The sequence below is a fragment of the Pelophylax lessonae genome (genome assembly GCF_965119305.1).
Source record: "Pelophylax lessonae genome assembly, chromosome: 13".
NCBI lineage: Eukaryota > Metazoa > Chordata > Amphibia > Anura > Ranidae > Pelophylax > Pelophylax lessonae.
The window spans coordinates 29608228-29627487 of record NC_138780.1 but is presented as its reverse complement, the minus strand read 5'-3'; the positions used below and the strand labels follow the sequence as shown (position 1 = coordinate 29627487).

Sequence of the window (19260 nt, the reverse complement as noted above, 5' to 3'; positions counted from 1 at the left end):
AGTGCCCCCAACAATGCAGAGAGACCAGTGCTACCAACAATGCAGAGTGACCAGTGCCCCCATCAATGCAGAGTGACCAGTGCCCCCATCAATGCAGAGTGACCAGTGCCCCCAACAATGCAGAGTGACCAGTGCCCCCAACAATGCAGAGAGACCAGTGCTACCAACAATGCAGAGTGATCAGTGCCCCCATCAATGCAGAGTGACCAGTGCCCCCATCAATGCAGAGTGACCAGTGCCCCCAACAATGCAGAGTGACCAGTGCCCCATCAATGCAGAGTGACCAGTGCCCCCATCAGTACAGAGTGACCAGTGCCCCATCAATGCAGAGTGACCAGTGCCCCCATCAATGCAGAGTGACCAGTGCCCCCAACAATGCAGAGTGACCAGTGCCCCATCAATGCAGAGTGACCAGTGCCCCCATCAATGCAGAGTGACCAGTGCCCCCATCAATGCAGAGTGACCAGTGCCCCCAGCAATGCAGACTGGCCAGTGTCCCCATTAATACAGACAGACCAGAGCCCCCAACAATGCAGTGTGACCAGTGTATGGGGATTATAGCGCAGCCTGATTACACAGAACAGGGTTCTTCCGCTTACCCAGCGCGGGCGCTGTCATACGAAGTCCCGCCTCCTGGACCGGCTCCTATGATAGATGTCACCAGTGTGCTGTCTATCATAGGTAGGAGCCGGTCCAGGAGGCGGGACTTCTTATGAGAGCGCCTGCGCTGGGTAAGCAGAAGAACCCTGCTCTTTGTGTAATCAGGCGGTGCTCTAATACCCATCCCCCCTTACCCTCCGTAGGCAGCTCTACCCTAAGAAAATATCGGTCATATCGGCCAAGTTTGTGGCCGATTCCGATATTTTCAAAAAGATGAATATCGGCCAAACCGACAATCGGTTGATCCCTAATATATATATATATATATATATATATATATATATATATACACACACACACACACACTATATTATCAAAAGTATTGGGACGCCTGCCTTTACACACACATGAACTTTAATGGCACCCCAGTCTTAGTCTATAGGGTTCAATATTGAGTTGGCCCACCATTTGCAGCTATAACAGCTTCAACTCTTCTGGGAAGGCTGTCCACAAGGTTTATGAGTGTGTCTATGGGAATGTTTTACTATGCCTCCAGAAGCGCATTTGTGGGGTCAGGCACTGATGTTGAACGAGAAGGCCTGGCTCACAGTCTCCGCTCTAATTTATCCCAAAGATGGTTTACCGGGTTGACTGTGCAGGCCAGTCAAGTTCCTCCACCTCAAACTCATTCATGTCTTTATAGGCCTTGTTTGTGCACTGGTGCGCAGTCCTGTTGGCCCAGAAAGAGGCCATGCCCAAAATGTTCCCACAAAGTTGGGAACATTAAATTGTCCAAAATGTCTTGGTATGCTGACGTCTTAAGAGTTCCCTTCACTGGAACTAAGGGGCCAAGCCAAACCCCTGAAAAACAACCCCATACCATAATACCCCGTCTACTAAATGATTTGGACCAGTGCACAAAGGTCAAGTAAGTAAAAGTTCTTTTACTATCCCTCTAGACCAGGGGTGTCCAGACTTTCTAAACAAAGGGCCAGTTTACCATCCCTCAGACTTTAGGGGGGCCAGGTTGTGGTCATTGGGAGTAGGAATTGTCTTGGCATCAGTGGAAGGAATAGTTTGTTGGTGTCAGTGGGAGGAATATTGCTCCATCTTTGGTATAGGGGAACAAATGGTGCCCCCATTGTTGGTGTCATTGGTTTTCTTGTCATAGTACAAAAACAATAAATGTATAACAGATATGGAAACAATTAACATATTGCCAATACATATCCAAGGTAAGAAATAAACAACAATAAATTACTCATCAATATGACAGAAGATGAGAAATATCCCTCTTCTACTATTATCGAAGAGACCAATGAATACTTATAAATGATATAAAAAGTATATAAACAACTTTATTGCCTGCATGCTTGTTCTAGGCCAGTGACTGAAAATTTGTGGATCTTCAAGAGTAGAACTCATACTTCTCTCTGTACAAGTTTCCTTTAATTAAAAATTCTTTCAATCATCAGGCCTGGCTTTCCCCGACTGGGCATACAAGGCAGAGTCGAGCCCAGGCTCCCGTCAGATCCAGCTGTGGCACTTCATCTTGGAGCTGCTGCAGAAGGAAGAGTTCCGTCATGTCATCGCCTGGCAGCAGGGGGAATATGGCGAGTTTGTCATCAAGGACCCCGATGAAGTGGCCAGGCTGTGGGGCCGGCGGAAGTGTAAACCCCAGATGAACTATGACAAGCTTAGCCGGGCACTCAGGTGAGAAGATATCCCTGAATTACATGCAAATTCATATCATAGAGCACCATCAGAGTAGACAAGAAAGCTCTTACATTGTAGAACGGCTTGTATCATACAAACCCGATTCCAAAAAAGTTGGGACACTGTACAAATTGTGAATAAAAACAGAATGCAATGATGTGGAAGTTTCAAATTTCAATATTTTATTCAGAATACAACATAGATGACATATCAAATGTTTAAACTGAGAAAATGTATCATTTTAAGGGAAAAATAAGTTGATTTTAAATTTCATGGCATCAACGCATCTCACAAAAGTTGGGACAAGGCCATGTTTACCACTGTGTGGCATCCCCTCTTCTTTTTATAACAGTCTGCAAACGTCTGGGGACTGAGGAGACAAGTTGCTCAAATTTAGGAATAGGAATGTTGTCCCATTCTTGTCTAATACAGGCTTCTAGTTGCTCAACTCTCTTAGGTCTTCTTTTTCACATCTTCCTCTTTATGATGCGCCAAAAGTTTTCTATGGGTGAAAGTTCTGGACTGCAGGCTGGCCCTTTCAGTACCCGGATCCTTCTTCTACACAGCCATGATGTTGTAATTGATGCAGTATGTGGTCTGGCATTGTCATGTTGGAAAATGCAAGGTCTTCCCTGAAAGAGACGACTGGATGGGAGCATATGCTGTTCGAGAACTTGGATTTACCTTTCAGCATTGATGGTGCCTTTCCAGATGTGTAAGCTGCCCATGCCACACGCACTCATGCAACCCCAACCCCATACCATCAGAGATGCAGGCTTCTGAACTGAGCGCAGATAACAACTTGGGTTGTCCTTGTCCTCTTTAGTCCGGATGACATGGCGTCCCAGTTTTCCAAAAATAACTTTTTTGATTCGTCTGACCACAGAACAGTTTTCCACTTTGCCACAGTCCATTCTAAATGAGCCTTGGCCCAGAGAAAACGTCTGCGCTTCTGGATCATGTTTAGATATGGCTTCGGCATGTGGATTGTGTTCTCCAACAGTGTTTTCTGGAAGTATTCCTGAGCCCATGTTGTGATTTCCATTACAGTAGCATTCCTGTATGTGATGCAGTGCCGTCTAAGGGCCCGAAGATCAGGGGAATCCAGTATGGTTTTCCGGCCTTGACCCTTATGCACAGAGATTGTTCCAGATTCTCTGAATCTTTGGATGATATTATGCACTGTAGATGATGATAACTTCAAACTCTTTGCAATTTTTCTCTGAGAAACTTCTTTCTGATATTGCTCCACTATTTTTAGCCGCAGCATTGGGGGAATTGGTGATCCTCTGCCCATCTTGGCTTCTGAGAGACACTGCCACTCTGAGAGGCTCTTTTTATACCCAATCATGTTGCCAATTGACCTAATAAGTTGCAAATTGGTCCTCCAGCTGTTCCTTATATGTACATTTAACTTTTCCGGCCTCTTATTGCTACCTGTCCCAGCTTTTTTGGAATGTGTAGCTCTCATGAAATCCAAAATGAGCCAATATTTGGCATGACATTTCAAAATGTCTCACTTTCAACATTTGACATGTTATCTATATTATATTGTGAATAAAATATAAGATTATGAGATTTGTAAATTAGTCCATTCCTTTTTTACTCACAATTTGTACAGTGTCCCAACTTTTTTGGAATTGAGTTTGTATTTGAATTAACTTCTTGCCAACTGCAATTTCAAACAATCGAAAAAAGTGGCAATTTTAAGGTGCGAACAAAAAAAACATAATCCTTAACAATTTAATCCATTTTATTTGAACAAAACCTAAAACAAAAGAATGTGTTAGTGTAGAAAACAGTAGTAAGTTAACAGGAGACGATAGTACACTTATTCCTAAGCGTAGTGGCGGCTGGTGAGTGGTGAATAAAATTTTTTTTTTTGGGGAGGGGGGGCAAAACCAACACTCCCCCCCCACCCCCCTGCTGGCCGGCAGGGAATCTGAGCTACCACCAGAGAGAGAAAAGAGAGAGAGAGAGATATTATCTCTCTCTCTCTCTCTCTCTCTCTCTCTCTCTCTCTCTCTCGCTCTCTCTCTCTCTATATATATATATATATATATATATATATATATATATATATATATATATTGCACAACTATAATCTGCCCTCTGGAGGTTTAAAAAGTATGATAGGCACTCTAAAGTAGGCGCTATGTAATAAATGTACATATACCTGTATATTATATCCAAACAACATTTTCGATTTTCATTTGTAAATGTTATCATTTCAGATATTACTACAATAAAAGAATACTGCACAAGACAAAAGGGAAAAGATTTACATACAAGTTTAACTTCAGCAAACTCATCTTTGTGAACTACCCAATATGGGACATGAGGTGCCACTCACAGTCCCTTCTGCTGGGGAACAATATGGGTCATGCAGCTGTACTGCCATCTGGTGTTCAAAGAGAGGTAATGCACTGACATTGCTCAAGTTCCTATTTAATAATTGAGACATACTGTATTTTAAGCTATAAAATAAACTATCATGATGATGATGATAATATTAATAATGGAAGTCATATATAATAACAATAGTAATATTAATAATTTGAAGTATTAGTAGTAGTATATAATGTTTACATTTCATTTTGGCACTTTTTTTTATAAACAGGCCCCTTAGATATACTTATTTACTAAGGCTGTCCATAAACCAATGCTCATCTGAAATTAATTGTAACCCACAGCAATCAAAAATAAATACACTAATCAGATTACAATGTGTAAAATGTAATGTAAATATATTTATATTACAAATTACATTGGTGGTCAGTGGAAAGAATGCCCCTTACATTGGAGGTCAGTGGGAAGAATGTCCCTTACATTGGAGGTCAGTGGGAAGAATGGCTCCATACATTGGAGGTCAGTGGGAAGAATGGCTCCTTACATTGGTGGTCGGCAGGAAGAACGCCCCCCTTTCATTGTGGTCAGTGGGAAACATACCGCCTACACTGGTGGTCAGTGGGAAGAATGTCTCTTACATTGGAGGTTAGTGGGAACAATCAGTGGCTACCCGTCCCCTCCATCCATGCGTCCGACCCCCTAATCTACATGAAGGGCGCAGGACGCATGGATTCCAATAGGGGATTTTTTTTTTTTGAAGAAGAACATGATTAGAGCCAGAGGCTCTAATAGGCTTCATAAAAGGGTGAGCCCGGGGTGCAGAGTATTGTGCCCTGAGTCAACCCAGTTGTATGACAATAGCAAATGAAAATTCGCTATTATCACACTGACTCTCCTCCCAACCAATCAGGAAGCGGGTCGTGAGACCCCTTTGCTGATTGGCTAAAAAGAGAAGTGATTTTACTGGCCATTGGCCAGGAAGAGGGAGGGGACGTACGGCCGGAGGAGACTCACAGCCGCTTGGGGAAGGATGCTGGCTGTCCGGCTGGGCAGCCGACCATCCGTCCTGGGAGGGGGTGGTAGATCTGATTGCCCACCGGGGGGGGGGGGGGGTGCTCTTTTTTTCCGCCCCCCCCCCCACAAATTTTCATTTACCAGCCGCCACTGGGAAGAATTCTCCTTACATTGGTGGTCAGTGGTAAGAATGTCCCTTACATTGGTGGGCAGTGGGAGGAATGTGCCTTACATTGGTGGCCAGTGTGAATAATGCCCCTTACATTGGTGGTCAGTGGGAAGAATGTCTTCTTACATTGATCAGTGCAAAGAATGTCCCATTACATTGGTGGTCTCTACATTGGTGGTCAGTGGGAAGAATGCCCCTTACTCTGGTGGCCAGTAAGAATAATGCCCCTTACATTGGTGGTCAGTGGGAAGAATACCCCAAATATTGGTCCACAGTGAAAAGAATGCTCCTTACATTGGTGGCCTTTGAGAAGAACATCACTTATGTTTGTGGTCAGTGGGAAGAATGCTACTTAGACTGGAGGTCAGTGGGAAGAAGGCTTATTATATTGCTCATCAGTGGGAAAAATGCTCCTTACATTGGTGGCCAGTGAAAAGGATACAACTTACATTGGTGATCCGTGGGAAGAATGCCCCTTACATTGGTGATCAGTGGGATGAATGCCCCTTACATTGGAGGTCAGTTGGAAGACGGCCCCTTACTCTGGTGGCCAGTGGGAATAATGCCCATACATTGGTGGTCAGTTGGAAGACGGCCCCTTACTCTGGTGGCCAGTAGGAATAATGCTCATACATTGGTGGTCAGTTGGAAGACGGCCCCTTACTCTGGTGGCCAGTAGGAATAATGCCCCTTAGATTGGTTTTCAGTGGGAGGAGTTACCCCCTTACATAGGTGCACAAAATGTCCCCCTTGCAGACAGTTAAAATGTTCATTGGTATCATGTATTATCTATTATTCTATAAAGCTTTCATTACAGTGTTCCTCTTGCCCTCACTACAGGTGTTACAGAACACTCTCCTAGCACATAAGCTCTTTACAGACCAACTTACCTGCCGCAGAGTTCCCCAGAATCCGATGGAGTATGAGAACAGCACAGGGAAGAAGACTCTGGGAGCTGCAAGTAAGTCACATAGTATTCGGTTATTCTAAGCCTTCCAACAGCCATCTTACCTTTAGCAGTGCCAAGCTGGCAGGACATTAATTTCTGGTACCCGGAGATTGGCACACTGTGAGGCTCCCAGCACTTAGGGGGGTAAAGAATGGTTCTCTAGTCCAAGGCAGAACCACAGGCCAACTCTACTCAATAATTACCTCTAGACGAACACAGGATCCCCTTTGTGTGGCAATTATAAAGTGCCATGGTCCTAGCGTCAGATCTGCCCTGCACATTTCTGGTAATAAAAATTCTTAACACATGTACAGTGTATTTTAACTGCCAACTAACTTTAATTATCCATTAGTTTAGGGCCCGTCTACACAATATTTGTTTTTTTATTAGCTTCTCACACCTAATTGGTGTGTATTTATGCATTGTACATCTGAAAAAAAATGAAAGGGTATGTACACCCCAACAATGAACGTCTCTTATGTGCTGACCGCTGTACGACTATATACTGCAGCAGTCAGCCCCCTACAGGCAAAGTGACGTATGGGTATATCCCTCGCCCATGAGCCTGTAGGGGGGCGAGCACACACCGGCGGCGGCGCGCCTTCACCCCCGCTCGTTCCCTGCCTAGTCCGCGCTTGTGACCGGTGGCTCCGATGTCCCCCGGCCACTCGCGATCTCCCTCAGGAGAGGGAGAAAGACTCCCTGAAGTGATCACAGAGGCTATGTGATCCTGCTATGTAGGTTCGTATGTCTCTGTGATGATCTAACAAGCCACGCCTCCTGACAGTTAGAATCACGCCCCTAGGGACACACTTAACCCCTTGATCATCAATAAAGTTAACCCCATTCCCTGCCAGTGTAATTTTACAGTAGCAGTGCATATTTATAGCACTGATTACTGTAGTAATGTCACTGGTACCCCCAAAAGTGTCAAAAATGTCAGGCAGGGGTCTGATCTGTCCGCCGCAATGTCGCAGTCCCGCAAAAAAAAATCGCAGATCGCCGCCGCCATTGCTAGTTAAAATAAAAAAAAAAACAATAAAAATGACATAAATCTTTCCCGTAGTTAGTAAACCCAATAACTTTTGCGCAAACCAAGAGAAAGATTGAGCGACAGTTTTTAGCACATGTACAGTGTCTTAAAAAAATATTCATAACCCTTGAAATTTTCCACATTTTGTCACGTTACAACCAAAAACGTAAATGTGTTTTATGGGGATTTTATGTGATGGACCAACACAAAGTGCCACATAATTGTGAAATGGAAGGAAAATGATAAATGGTTTTCAAAATTATTTACAAATATGTGAAAAGTGTGGTGTGCATTTGTATTCACCCCCCTGAGTCAATACTTTGTAGAGCCGCCTTTCCCTACAATTACAGCTGCAAGTCTTTTTGGGGATGTCTCTACCAGCTTTGCACATCTAGAGACTGACCTTTTTGCCCATTCTTCTTTGCAAAATAGTTCAAGCTCTGTCAGTTTGGATGGAGAGCGTCTGTGAACAGCAATTTTCAAGTCTTGTCACAGATTCTCATTTGGATTTAGGTCTGGACTTTGACTGGGCCATTCTAACACATGAATATGCTTTGCTCTAAACCATTCCATTGTAACTCTGGCTGTATGTTTAGGATCATTGTCCTGCTGGAAGGTGAACCTCTGCCCCAGTCTCAAGTCATTTGAAGACTCTACCAGGTTTTCTTCTAAGATCCCCCTGTATTTGGCTCCATCCATCTTCCCATCAACTCTGACCAGATTCCCTGTCCCTACTAAGGAAAATCTTTCCCACAACATGATGCTGCCACCACCATGTTTCACAGTGGGGATGGCGTGTTCAGGGTGATGTGCAGTGCTAGTTTTTCGCCACACATAGCGTTTTGCTTTTAGGCCAAAAAGTTCAATTTTGGTCTCATCTGACCAGAGCCCCTTCTTCCACGTGTTTGCTGTGTCCCCCACATGGCTTCTCGCAAACTGCTAACGGGACTTTCTTTGGCTTTCTTTCAACAATGGCTTTCTTCTTGCCACTCTTCCATAAAGGTCAGATTTGTGGAGTGCAACTAATAGTTCTCCTGTGGACAGATTCTCCCACCTGAGCTGTGGATCTCTGCAGCTCCTCCAGAGTTACCATGGGCCTCTTGGCTGCTTCTCTGATTAATGCTCTCCTTGCCCGGCCTACCAGTTTAGGTCAGGGATCCTCAAACTACGGCCTTCCAGCTGTTGTGGAACTACACATCCCATGAGGCATTGTAAAACTCTGACATTCACAGACATGACTAGGCGTGATGGGAATTGTAGTTCCTGAACACCTGGAGGGCCATGTTTTGAAGACCCCTGGTTTAGGTGGACGGCCAAAAACAAAAGTGCCATGCTTAAAGGCTCGTACACAATATAAGAAAATCGGGTGAACATTTTCGTCCAAAGAATTTCCGTACGATTTTCGTATAGTGTGTACAGAACTTTCTGCAGACGATTCAGAATTTTCTTACGAAAATTCTCGAAAAGACAAAAGAAACATTTTTCTTGTACAGAAACAAACAAACAATTTTTGTTTAATGTGTACCGTTTTCGTACGATTTTTGTACAAGAAAAATCAGAAAAGAAAGACTGCACGTGATCAGAAACAATAAACAACAAAAAAGCCTTTGTCGTACGAGAATTTTCGTAAGAAAATTCTTTCATCGGTTCCAATTTCCTGTGAACCAACAAGGAAAATTGGACCATTGTTCGCCCGATTTTCTTATAGTGTGTCCCCCACTTAAGTGAGAATGGATATAACACTCTTAATGAAAAACCGAAGTGTAAGCAATATACATATAACAAAAACAACCAAAAATAAAAATGTGACTTTTAGGCTGGCCGTACATGGGTCGAATTTCGAAAGAATTTTTCTTTGAAAATCCTAACTAAGAATTTCAAATTTCAAACCATTAGTGGGCCGCAGCAAAGGCCGATTTTCGTGTGGCCATCGATCTTTAGTGATCGGGCATGTTGGAAATTTTTTGGAAATTTTTAAATTAATGATGGGAAAATCGTAAGAGAAATTTAATCAAAAAAGAAATGTGCATGAGTGCAAGAAGATAAAATTCCCAGAAAGAAAAAAGATTCCCAGCCACGAAAATTATTTTCTGTAGCAACATGAGGTGAAATTGAAGGCTTGGTTGGTCGATTTTGGAAATCAATGGTGGCATCATCGGATCACAAAACGCACAAAAGTTGTGATTTTCCCATTTGACCCATGTATGGCCTGCATAAGAAATTCATAAAAAGTTCCACAAGCGCATGACTCTTCTAAGTAATAAATAAATAACTACAACCGTTATCCCTGTATAGAGTTCATCCAACAATCTAATATATCACCATGTGTGGCTCCAAACTACCACCTTTGCACATTCACCAGCTGTAACCCATTTGCCCCCTGGAAGATATACCCCCCCTTCATGACCAGGCCATTTTTTGCTTTTTGCCACTGCATTACTTTGACTGACAATCGCGCGGACATGCAACGCTGTACAAAGAAAATAAGAAATGGAGACAATTTCCCCAAAACAGTCTCCAAAAAAGGGGGAAGAGAAATTGGACTCTTGGTACCTCAAACATGATACAAATAGGGTAAAAATAAAATGTAATTTTTATTTATATAAAAAGAAAGAAAGAAGGGGAAAAAAAGGAAGAAAGGGATAAGAAGATGACACAAAATTGGGCAGGGCAATAACTGCACAGCATGAAGCAGATATCCTACAGAAAGACCTGGACAAAATAACAGAGTGGGCACGGACATGGCAAATGAGGTTTAATGTGGAGAAGTGTAAGGTTTTGCACTTGGGGACTAAAAACATAAAAGCACAATACCCTTTAGGGGGGGAACCTTTGGGGGGAAACAAAAATAGGGAAAGATCTGGGAATCTTGGTAGAGGATAGACTAGGCAATAGCATGCAATGTCAAGGGTCAGCTGCCAAAGCAGGCCGATTATTAGCATGCATAAAGAAAGGTATGTATTCCAGAGATAAAACTATAATCCTTCCACTTTATAAAACTCTGGTCCGACCGCATCTGGAGTATTCTGTCCAGTCCTGGTCGCCAGTCCTCAGGAGGGATGTGTTGGAGCTGGAGAGAGTCCAGAGAAGGGCAACTAAACTAATTAGGGGATTGGAGGACCTTAATTATGAGGAGCGTCTGCAATCGCTTGATTTATTCTCCCTGGAGAAGAGACGCCTGAGAGGGGACATGATAGCAATTTATAAATATCTCAATGGTGATCTCAGAATAGAAAAAAAGCTATTCAGTCGAAAAAATTGTATGAGGACTCGAGGTCATACAATGCGATTAGAGGAGAAGCGTTTTAACCTCAGGCAACGTGGGGGGTTCTTTACTGTTAGGGCTACAAGATTGTGGAATTCTCTACCACAAGAGGTGGTTTCTGCGGGAAGTATGGTGGCTTTTAAAAGACTCTTAGACATACATCTCATGGATCAGAACATTCAGGGGTATGAGAGATGATTACAGCCACACACACCTACACAGGTTGAACTGGACGGACTATTGTCTTTATTCAACCTCACCTACTATGTAACTATGTAAGGGGGGGGGGTGGGGGGTGGGTTTAAGGGGAAAAGAGAAGGATGGGGGCAGGGGGAAGAGGAGGTGCAAAGGACAACACAGGGTCGAGCTCCCATGTACCTTGATCCAAAACTAACCTGAGTGCACCAGCCAAACACCAACAGCCATCAGGGGGGGGATTTTAACAAGAAGGTATATAGATGGTTCCAAGAATACAGTGGGAGGGGTATACTATTGCCACATGTTAATCTAGGAGATGAGGTAAAGCCACAGAGCGCCTCGTAATATAGATCTTATATTAAACCATATTTTGCTGGGAAGTTAACAGAGAAACATAAATGAATTTTTTGTATTTTTTTCCCTTAAATAGAGCTTTCTCTGGTTTTTTTTTTATTTTTTTTCCACTATAAACAAAAAAAGGCTGACATTTAAAAAAAAAAACAATATTTTTTTACTTTCTGCTATAAAATATATCCAATAAAATTTTTTTTAAAACATCAAATTTCTGCGCCCCGTTCCACCCCCTCACCCCCCTGTGGCGCAATGGTGCCTTACGGGAGTTTCTCTCTATCCCCGACCCTTCCGTGTGGTACGGGAGAGGTATTTTTCTCCTTAGCCATATCTCCACGACTGCTGGCCTGAAACATTTCGAGACCCTGCGGGAACAGTTTTCCCTCCCTGGCCCCATGCACTACAGGTATTTGCAGCTGTCCCACGCCTATAGATCTCAATTCCCTGACGGACCACCAGGACTGGAGCCGATTACTACCCTCGAGATTGTAAAATGTACAGAACCCAGCCACCTCATTTCCATATTCTACTACGAGCTCCACACACCCTCTTCCACCACTATGGCGTATGCACTCAAGACTCGCTGGGAGCGGAGTGTGGGGGCTATGGAGGATGAGGAGTGGGAGGATGCCCTGGAGACAAGTCGACGTGTGTCGCCGAAGCTGTCGGACTGCTTGACCCAGACCTTCATACTCCACCAGGCCTATCTCACCCCCCTTAGACTGACAAAATATAACCCAGACCTGGTCCCCTCTTGCCCTATGTGCGGAGACCCTGAGGCCTCCTTTTTTCATCTACTATGGAGCTGTCCCCAACTGCAGGCTCTCTGGCGCCAGATTGTCCCTTTCCTCCATGACAAAATGGGATCTCCTCTGCAGCTCTCCCCTAAGGCGTGCCTCCTGGGGGTCTACCCGGATGCAGAGATGCCCAAGTCCACTATAATATTCCTTCAGGAAACATTGTTTGTTGCACGTAAACTGATAGCCAGACAGTGGATGAGGACCACTCCCCCTACTTTTGGGCTCTGGATTAAAGAAATAAACAGTATCCTCCCTTTTCATAAACTTCTCTACAAACACAGGGGATGCCCTCAAAAGTTTAACAAGATCTGGGACAGATGGGTGCAATGTCCGGGTACGGGTCAGTAACACTGTATATTACCTCCCCTTGATGGTCATGTCCACTATTGTTCATATAACCGAATGTATGTTGCTCAGCTATTTTCCTGCCTTATGTGTGTAGCGGGGTTTCCCCTTATACAAGTTGTAAAAGACTGCTGCTGGACATTTTCAGGAACTCGGCCCAAGTGTTTTGGCCTCTCAGTATGGCAATATGTATAGTTTTATATGTTCTCTTGGTTACTTTTTGTACCTTTGCTAAATATGAACGAGGCAAAACAATTTCAGTGTATATTTTATTTTTGTATTGTACCAAACTTTCAATAAAACTCACTGCTTTGAAAAAAAAAAACATCAAATTTCTTCATAAATTTAGGCCAATATGTATTCTGCTACATATTTTTGGTTACAAAAATCCCAATAGGCGTATATTGATTGGATTGCGCAAAAGTTATAGCGGCACACAAATTGACACGGGCTGACACTTTGTGGGAACCAGAAACACTAATACAGTAATCAGTGCAAAAAATATGCACTGTCACTGTACTAATGGGTTAAACGTGTGCCTAACCAGTGTTTACTATATGCTATTTTTACTAAGGGATGTTCTGGATTTTATTTCCTGCTTTGCGGGAAAACAAAAGCCACCACATCCCTGCGGACAGAACAGAGATCTGCCTTGTTTACATGTACATGTTTACTTGTTTACATAGGCAGAGCTCTGTTCTGTGTGTCTCCTCTCTGATCAGCGGGTGCTGGCGGTCAACAGTTGGCTGATTGGCTTGCGCGTGTCCCCTACCCAGAAGTGCCAGATCACATATATATGGTACATGATCCATCACAGGAGAGCCGCTCTGCCGCCATAGTCATGCGTGAAGTGGTCGGCAATCGGTAAGGCTGCATCAGAAAGGTAGCAGACAGCGTTTTTAGCACAGAAAGGGCATCACAGTATGGGAATCGACCCACATTGTAATCCTCTATTCACACAGGGGGCCGCCAGCACCACCATATATCAAGCCTAGGAGGAACAATCTGGAGCCACATAAAAAGGTAGATAGTGTAGTAGTTTATTGGAAAATTCAGCTTCTAACCATCTATGAAATCCATACACCTAAGCTTACAGGTATAGAAGATTGTAGCTCTACCATGTAGGGACATTCACTTACTACGATGGCCGCCAGTCCCAGAAACGTTCAATATACAGTATGTAATGCTTGAGGGGACTGTCAGGAACAGTCATGCCAAAGGTTGAGCATCAGGGCTGTAGAGCATCTTGGAGCTTCCAATGGGTTTCCCTTGACTTCCTTTGCTTCTGTGGCTAAACAGAGCGTGAGAGAGCGAAGGAAGGGTGAGTATGTGCTGCTGGAAAGGGAGGCATTAATATGAGCTTATTGGTTTATCCTGCATGGGACTGGTTTGCTCTAAGAAATGTTAAAAGGCCACACAAAATTATTGGTTGAAGAGCCACGTTATCATCTCTTTAACACACCAGATGACAAGTGGCCAGGCCATGACTATTCAAGTATTTGCATCTTCTTAACAAGCAGTAAATAATCTTTAAAGCCCAACTCCAGGGAATCTGAAAATTCTCCCTTGCACATGGGCTGTGTCCACACTGCAAGTGTTAACTAGTTATTTACTCTAGGGGAGAGTAAAAGCACTTTTACTTACCCGGTCCTCCACACCTCCAGCAGACAAAGCTCCCCTTGCTCCAGAGGTGGACTGTCCCAAGGAACCATTGCATCCAATGTGTCCTGCATTGGCCCTGATGACCCTGAAATGATCTCGATGACATCAGGCCCTAATACCACTGGAGCATACGGGAGAAGACGCAGTGGGGACCAGTGGACCAGTCAAACAATTGAGTTTCTATGCTCCTTGTCTTAAATGAGTTAAACCAGGCACTGCCCCACTGTAAAGTAGAACTGTACAACAGTTGGGCTTCACAACCTATTCTCACTAACCTCTTTAACCACATCCCATCCGGCCTATAGCAAAACGATAGCCAGGCGGCGGCGCTCCCATTCTGACTGGACATCATATGATGTCCTTCAGAACGAGCTGCTCGGGCACGCCCCCGGGAGCGCACAGCACTGCGATCGGTAGTTAGGTGTGTCATAGTTACATAGTCACTCCGATGACAGTAAAGAGCCTATAACGTAGACTCTTTACCATGTGATTAGCTGTGTCCAATCACAGCTGATCACACCATAACTAGGAAGTGCCGGTTATCGGCATTCCTCTATTTATTGCTGACAAGGTGTGAGTAGAGGAGAGCCGATAAGAAACTCTCCTGACAGGGGGGTCTTCACTGATAATCAGTGCAGCGCTATCAGCGATGCCCACCAGTTATGCCCACTAATGCCCTCCAGTGATTGCCATCCATCAGTGCTGCCTATCAGTGCCCATCTTTGATGCCTATCAGTCCCCAGCAGTACCAGCTATCAGTGCCCATCAGTGCCTCCTATCAGTGCCCATCAGTGCCTCCTACCAGTGCCCATAAGTGCTGCATATTAGTGTTGCCTATCAGTGCTGCATATCAGTGCCAATCAGTGCTGCATATTAGTGCCTTCTCATCATTGCCACCTCATCGGTGCACATCAGTGAAGGAGAAATACGTACCTATTTACAGCATTTTATAACAGAAACAAAGGAATTTTTTTTTTCAACAATTACGTTCTTTTTTTATTTGCTTAGCAAAAAAAATAAATAAATAAATAGTGGTGATTAATACCACCAAAAGAAATCTCTATCTGTCTCAAAAAAATTGTAAAATTTTTGTTTGGGTACAGCGTTGCATGCCAGCGCAGTTGTCATTCAAAATGCGACAGCGATGAAAGCTGAAAATTGTCCTGGGCAGAAAGAGCCCTGTATTGAAGTTGTTAAAGTTCACAGCAGAGGCACTAAAGTGACTCAAATAATTCTCTCCAACAAAGTTCTCCCTGTCCTCTCCTCCCAGCAATAACTTGGCAGCTTAACTTCCCCTGCTCCCCTTCCAAATATAACTTAGCACAGGGCTGTCCAAACTATGGCCCTCCAGCTGTTCAGGAACTACAATTCCCTTCATGCCTAGTCATGTCTGTGAATGTCAGAGATTTACAATGCCTCATGGGACGTGTAGTTCCGCAACAGCTGGAGGGCCATAGTTTGGACACCCCTGACTTAGCAGGTCAGGTTCCCTCTTCCAGCAGTGACTCTGCAGTTCAGCACTGCTGCGCCCACCTCCCAGAAATGATTCAGCAACCTTCTAGTGTTCTAATCTCTAATGTAACAGAGATCAGGGGCACTGGCAAGGGTGAGGGGGGTGAGAGGAGCTCCCTGAATGAATAAGTTGAATGACTTTAGTGCTTCTTCTGTGAACATTGAGGAGGTATTTACTCTACAGGGCCTGCAGCTACAGAAGCCAATGAGAGCTTGTATTAAAGCTCATTTTAAGCCTGGCAAGCACAAGCAAGTACATGAGTGTACATTGCCTGGCCATAGGCAGTGCTGTATCTTGGCCTAGGCCAACAAGGCCAAGGCCTAGGGCAGCACTTTGCAGGGGGGCAGCAAAAAAACAGCACCCCAAAAGAAAAGAAAAAAAAAACAGCCTTCTCCCGGCTCCTGCACGAAAAAGGTCCCCACCGGCTTGTGCTACACTTTAAGTATAGTGCCAGTCTTAAGGGGTGAACTAGGCTGGAGGGCAGGGTCCAGGAGGAAAATCAGTCTGGCACCCCCATAGAGCGGTCACACTGCTACCTGTGGATATAATAATACCGACCGATTAGGACATTCGGACAGACCGAATGGGCACTGATGAGGCTGAACTTATGGGAACTGAAGAAGCTGCACTGATGGTTGTGGTTTACAGATGACAGACGATCGGTCATAAAACAGGAAAGGGTGTGGCCTTTACAGGAAGGGGTGGGTCATATTTAAATTAGGGGGTGCCCAAGTTTAGTCAGGCCTAGGGCAGCAGAAAACCTAAATACACCATTGGCCATAGGTATTCTTTAAAGGTACATTTTTAGTTATATATTATGGACCTCTAGTGAGAAAACTTTTCTGTTTACTGTTTTTTCAGGGTGCAATTTGGTTCCTACTCCATGTTTCTCAGGCTCCTGCTGCTACTTTGGCCTGCGAGGTGGACGTTTCCATACGCCTGGTACATCCACAGAGCTTCACAATCCTGGTGTGGCCCTCCACCCTGGACGACCTCTCTACTCTTCTAATCAGGCCACCCTACCAGGCTCCACCGAGTGGCCACTGTGTGCCAGCCACACATTCCACCACAGTTTAACGTTGATGTCCTTGGAGGAAAGATTTCAGAACCTTGGCCATAGGGGGATACATGACAGGTTCATGGAAGGCAATCGCTCAAACACCCTTTTAGGGCAACAGACTATGCCACCTATGGAAAACCAGCCTATCATATCACCTGTTTTGGAGGCCCAACAGGTGAGAAGCACCTACCAGCCAACTTCAACTGTGAAACCTGACCCTGAGAGCCAGTATAAGCCTTTAGAAGAGGACAGCAAGCTGAAAAACTCTAAAGAAACCATAAAGGTTTCTTTAAGTCCAACTGAAACACACAATGTACAAAGTAAGCAGCGCCCAGTGGACGCAGACCAGCCATTTAACACCAAGAACTGGCTGTTGAAACCTGCCTAGGAGTCTTTGGTATACAAGGCCTACAGACATTCAGATCTATGTAAAATGTATGTGTATACTCTTTAAACCTCAGTACAGGGCCGATGCTTCCACTAGGCAAACTAGGCAGCCGCCTAGGGCGCATTGCAACCTAGGGGCGCAGCCATGAGTCGGCACTCTCTGTCCATCATGAATGATCCTTGTGAGCTGAGGGGAGGGGGCGGCAGTGGGGGAGGAAGAATGGACAGAGGAAGATGCCAGGTGTCTGGGGCAGTGGCTAAACTACCAGGCCCTGGCTTTCCACCACTGTTGGGGGGGGGGGCCCAAGAGGCAGGAAGGGAGCCCACAGGAGTGCTGCCTGCATGATGATCCTCTTTGGCTGGAGCTGAGTGGTGTAAACCCTGGGCAGGAAGTGACTCTCTGCACTGAGCTGGTGAGCAGCCGTTCATTTCCCTGGGTCGGTATTAAGCAGGGAGCGGAGGAGAGCTGAACCTGACCCCAAGCTTGGCACTGCAGGGCGGCACCTTTACCGGAGCATAAACGACGAGGCACCGGAATGGTCTGAGGAGGTTGGGGATTAGGGACGTGCGGAGTTCTCTGACTGCTGCTTCTCCCTTTACCAGGAGACGGTTGGAGCTGTGGTGAGCACTGTGGTCCAGAAGAGGAGCATCCTAGAAGAAGGAATCAGCAGGATCACGGTGAAGGAGGGCAGAGTGCGGGCCTCTCTCTTCATACCGCCCAGTGAGTGTCCCTAGAACAGGGGATCAGGGTCCCTGGGTGTGACATGGAGGTTCCCTGGTGTGAAAGGGAATCAGGGTCACCAGGTGTGCCATGGGGGATAGGGGTCACCGGGTGTAACAGGGTTTCGGGGTCAGTAGGTGTGCCATGAGGAATTGGGGTCCCTGGGTGTGCCATGGGGGATTGAGATCCCCAGGTGTGACATGGAGGAACATCAGGGTCCCCAGGTGTGACATGGAAAAACATCAGGGTCTCTGGGTATGACATGGAGGAACATGAGGTGCCCCTGGTGTGACATGGAGTATCATCGGGGTCCCTTGGTGTGGCATAGAGGGACATTAGGGTCCCCAGGTGTGACATGGAGGAATATGGGGGGTATGACAGCATAACATAGAGGAGCCATCAGATCAGGGTCACTGGATATGACATAGAGGAGTTTTTAACCCCTTCCCTTTTTATTTTATTATTTTGGGGGCAGGGGCGCAAGTAGCTGGTCTTGCCTAGGGCGTAAAATAGTCTAGCACCGGCCCTGCCCTCAGTATCATAGCTTGAGGCATCAGAAAGCTAAAGAAGCTCCTCAGTAGGATCAAGATTTTCCAGCTTTAACAACACACAGGGGTTGGTTTAAGAAATAATTAGAGGAGTTCACTTAGCAAAGTGTATGATAAACTATATGGCCCAATGTTTGTAGATAACTGACCATCAAGCCTTTCTGAACTTGTTTGACATCCGAAGAGTTGGTTCCCTCTTTTCTGGTATAATAACCTCTACTCATCTAGGAAGGCTTTCCGCAAAATTCTGGAATGTATCTTAGAGAATTTGTACCCCTTAACCGGTTGCCGACCGCCACAAGTACATATACTGCGGCGGTCCCCCCCGGCCAGGCAAAGTGACGTATGGGTACGTCACTTGCCTGTCACTTGCTTGTGAGCCAATCCGTCAGTGTGGCGGAGGTGCGCGCCCACCCCGGCTAGTTCCCTAGGAAGTCCGTGCGTGTGACCGGCGGACATCGGGTCCGCCGGTCACACGCACGGACTTCCTAGGGAACGAGCCGGGGCGGGCGCGCACCTCCGCCACACTCGGCGATCGTCGGTGGAGAGGGAGAAAGGCAGGCGGCTAATGTAAACAAGC

General features: G+C 45.3%; 1 protein-coding gene across 2 annotated transcripts in view; it reads left to right on the top strand.

Annotated features, from left to right (window-relative positions):
- LOC309569251 (ETS translocation variant 3-like protein) overlaps positions 1 to 17481 on the top strand; it is a 50811-nt gene extending 33330 nt beyond the window's left edge. For both annotated transcript variants that reach the window (XM_082275006.1, XM_082275005.1), the window contains exons 3-6: positions 2076 to 2313; positions 4551 to 4734; positions 6689 to 6809; positions 16826 to 17481. In XM_082275006.1, the coding sequence (XP_082131132.1) occupies positions 2076 to 2313; positions 4551 to 4734; positions 6689 to 6809; positions 16826 to 17412 (1130 nt within the window). In that variant the 3' untranslated portion in view covers positions 17413 to 17481. The remainder of the gene's footprint in view (positions 1 to 2075; positions 2314 to 4550; positions 4735 to 6688; positions 6810 to 16825) is intronic.
- The last annotated feature ends 1779 nt before the right edge of the window (positions 17482 to 19260 follow it).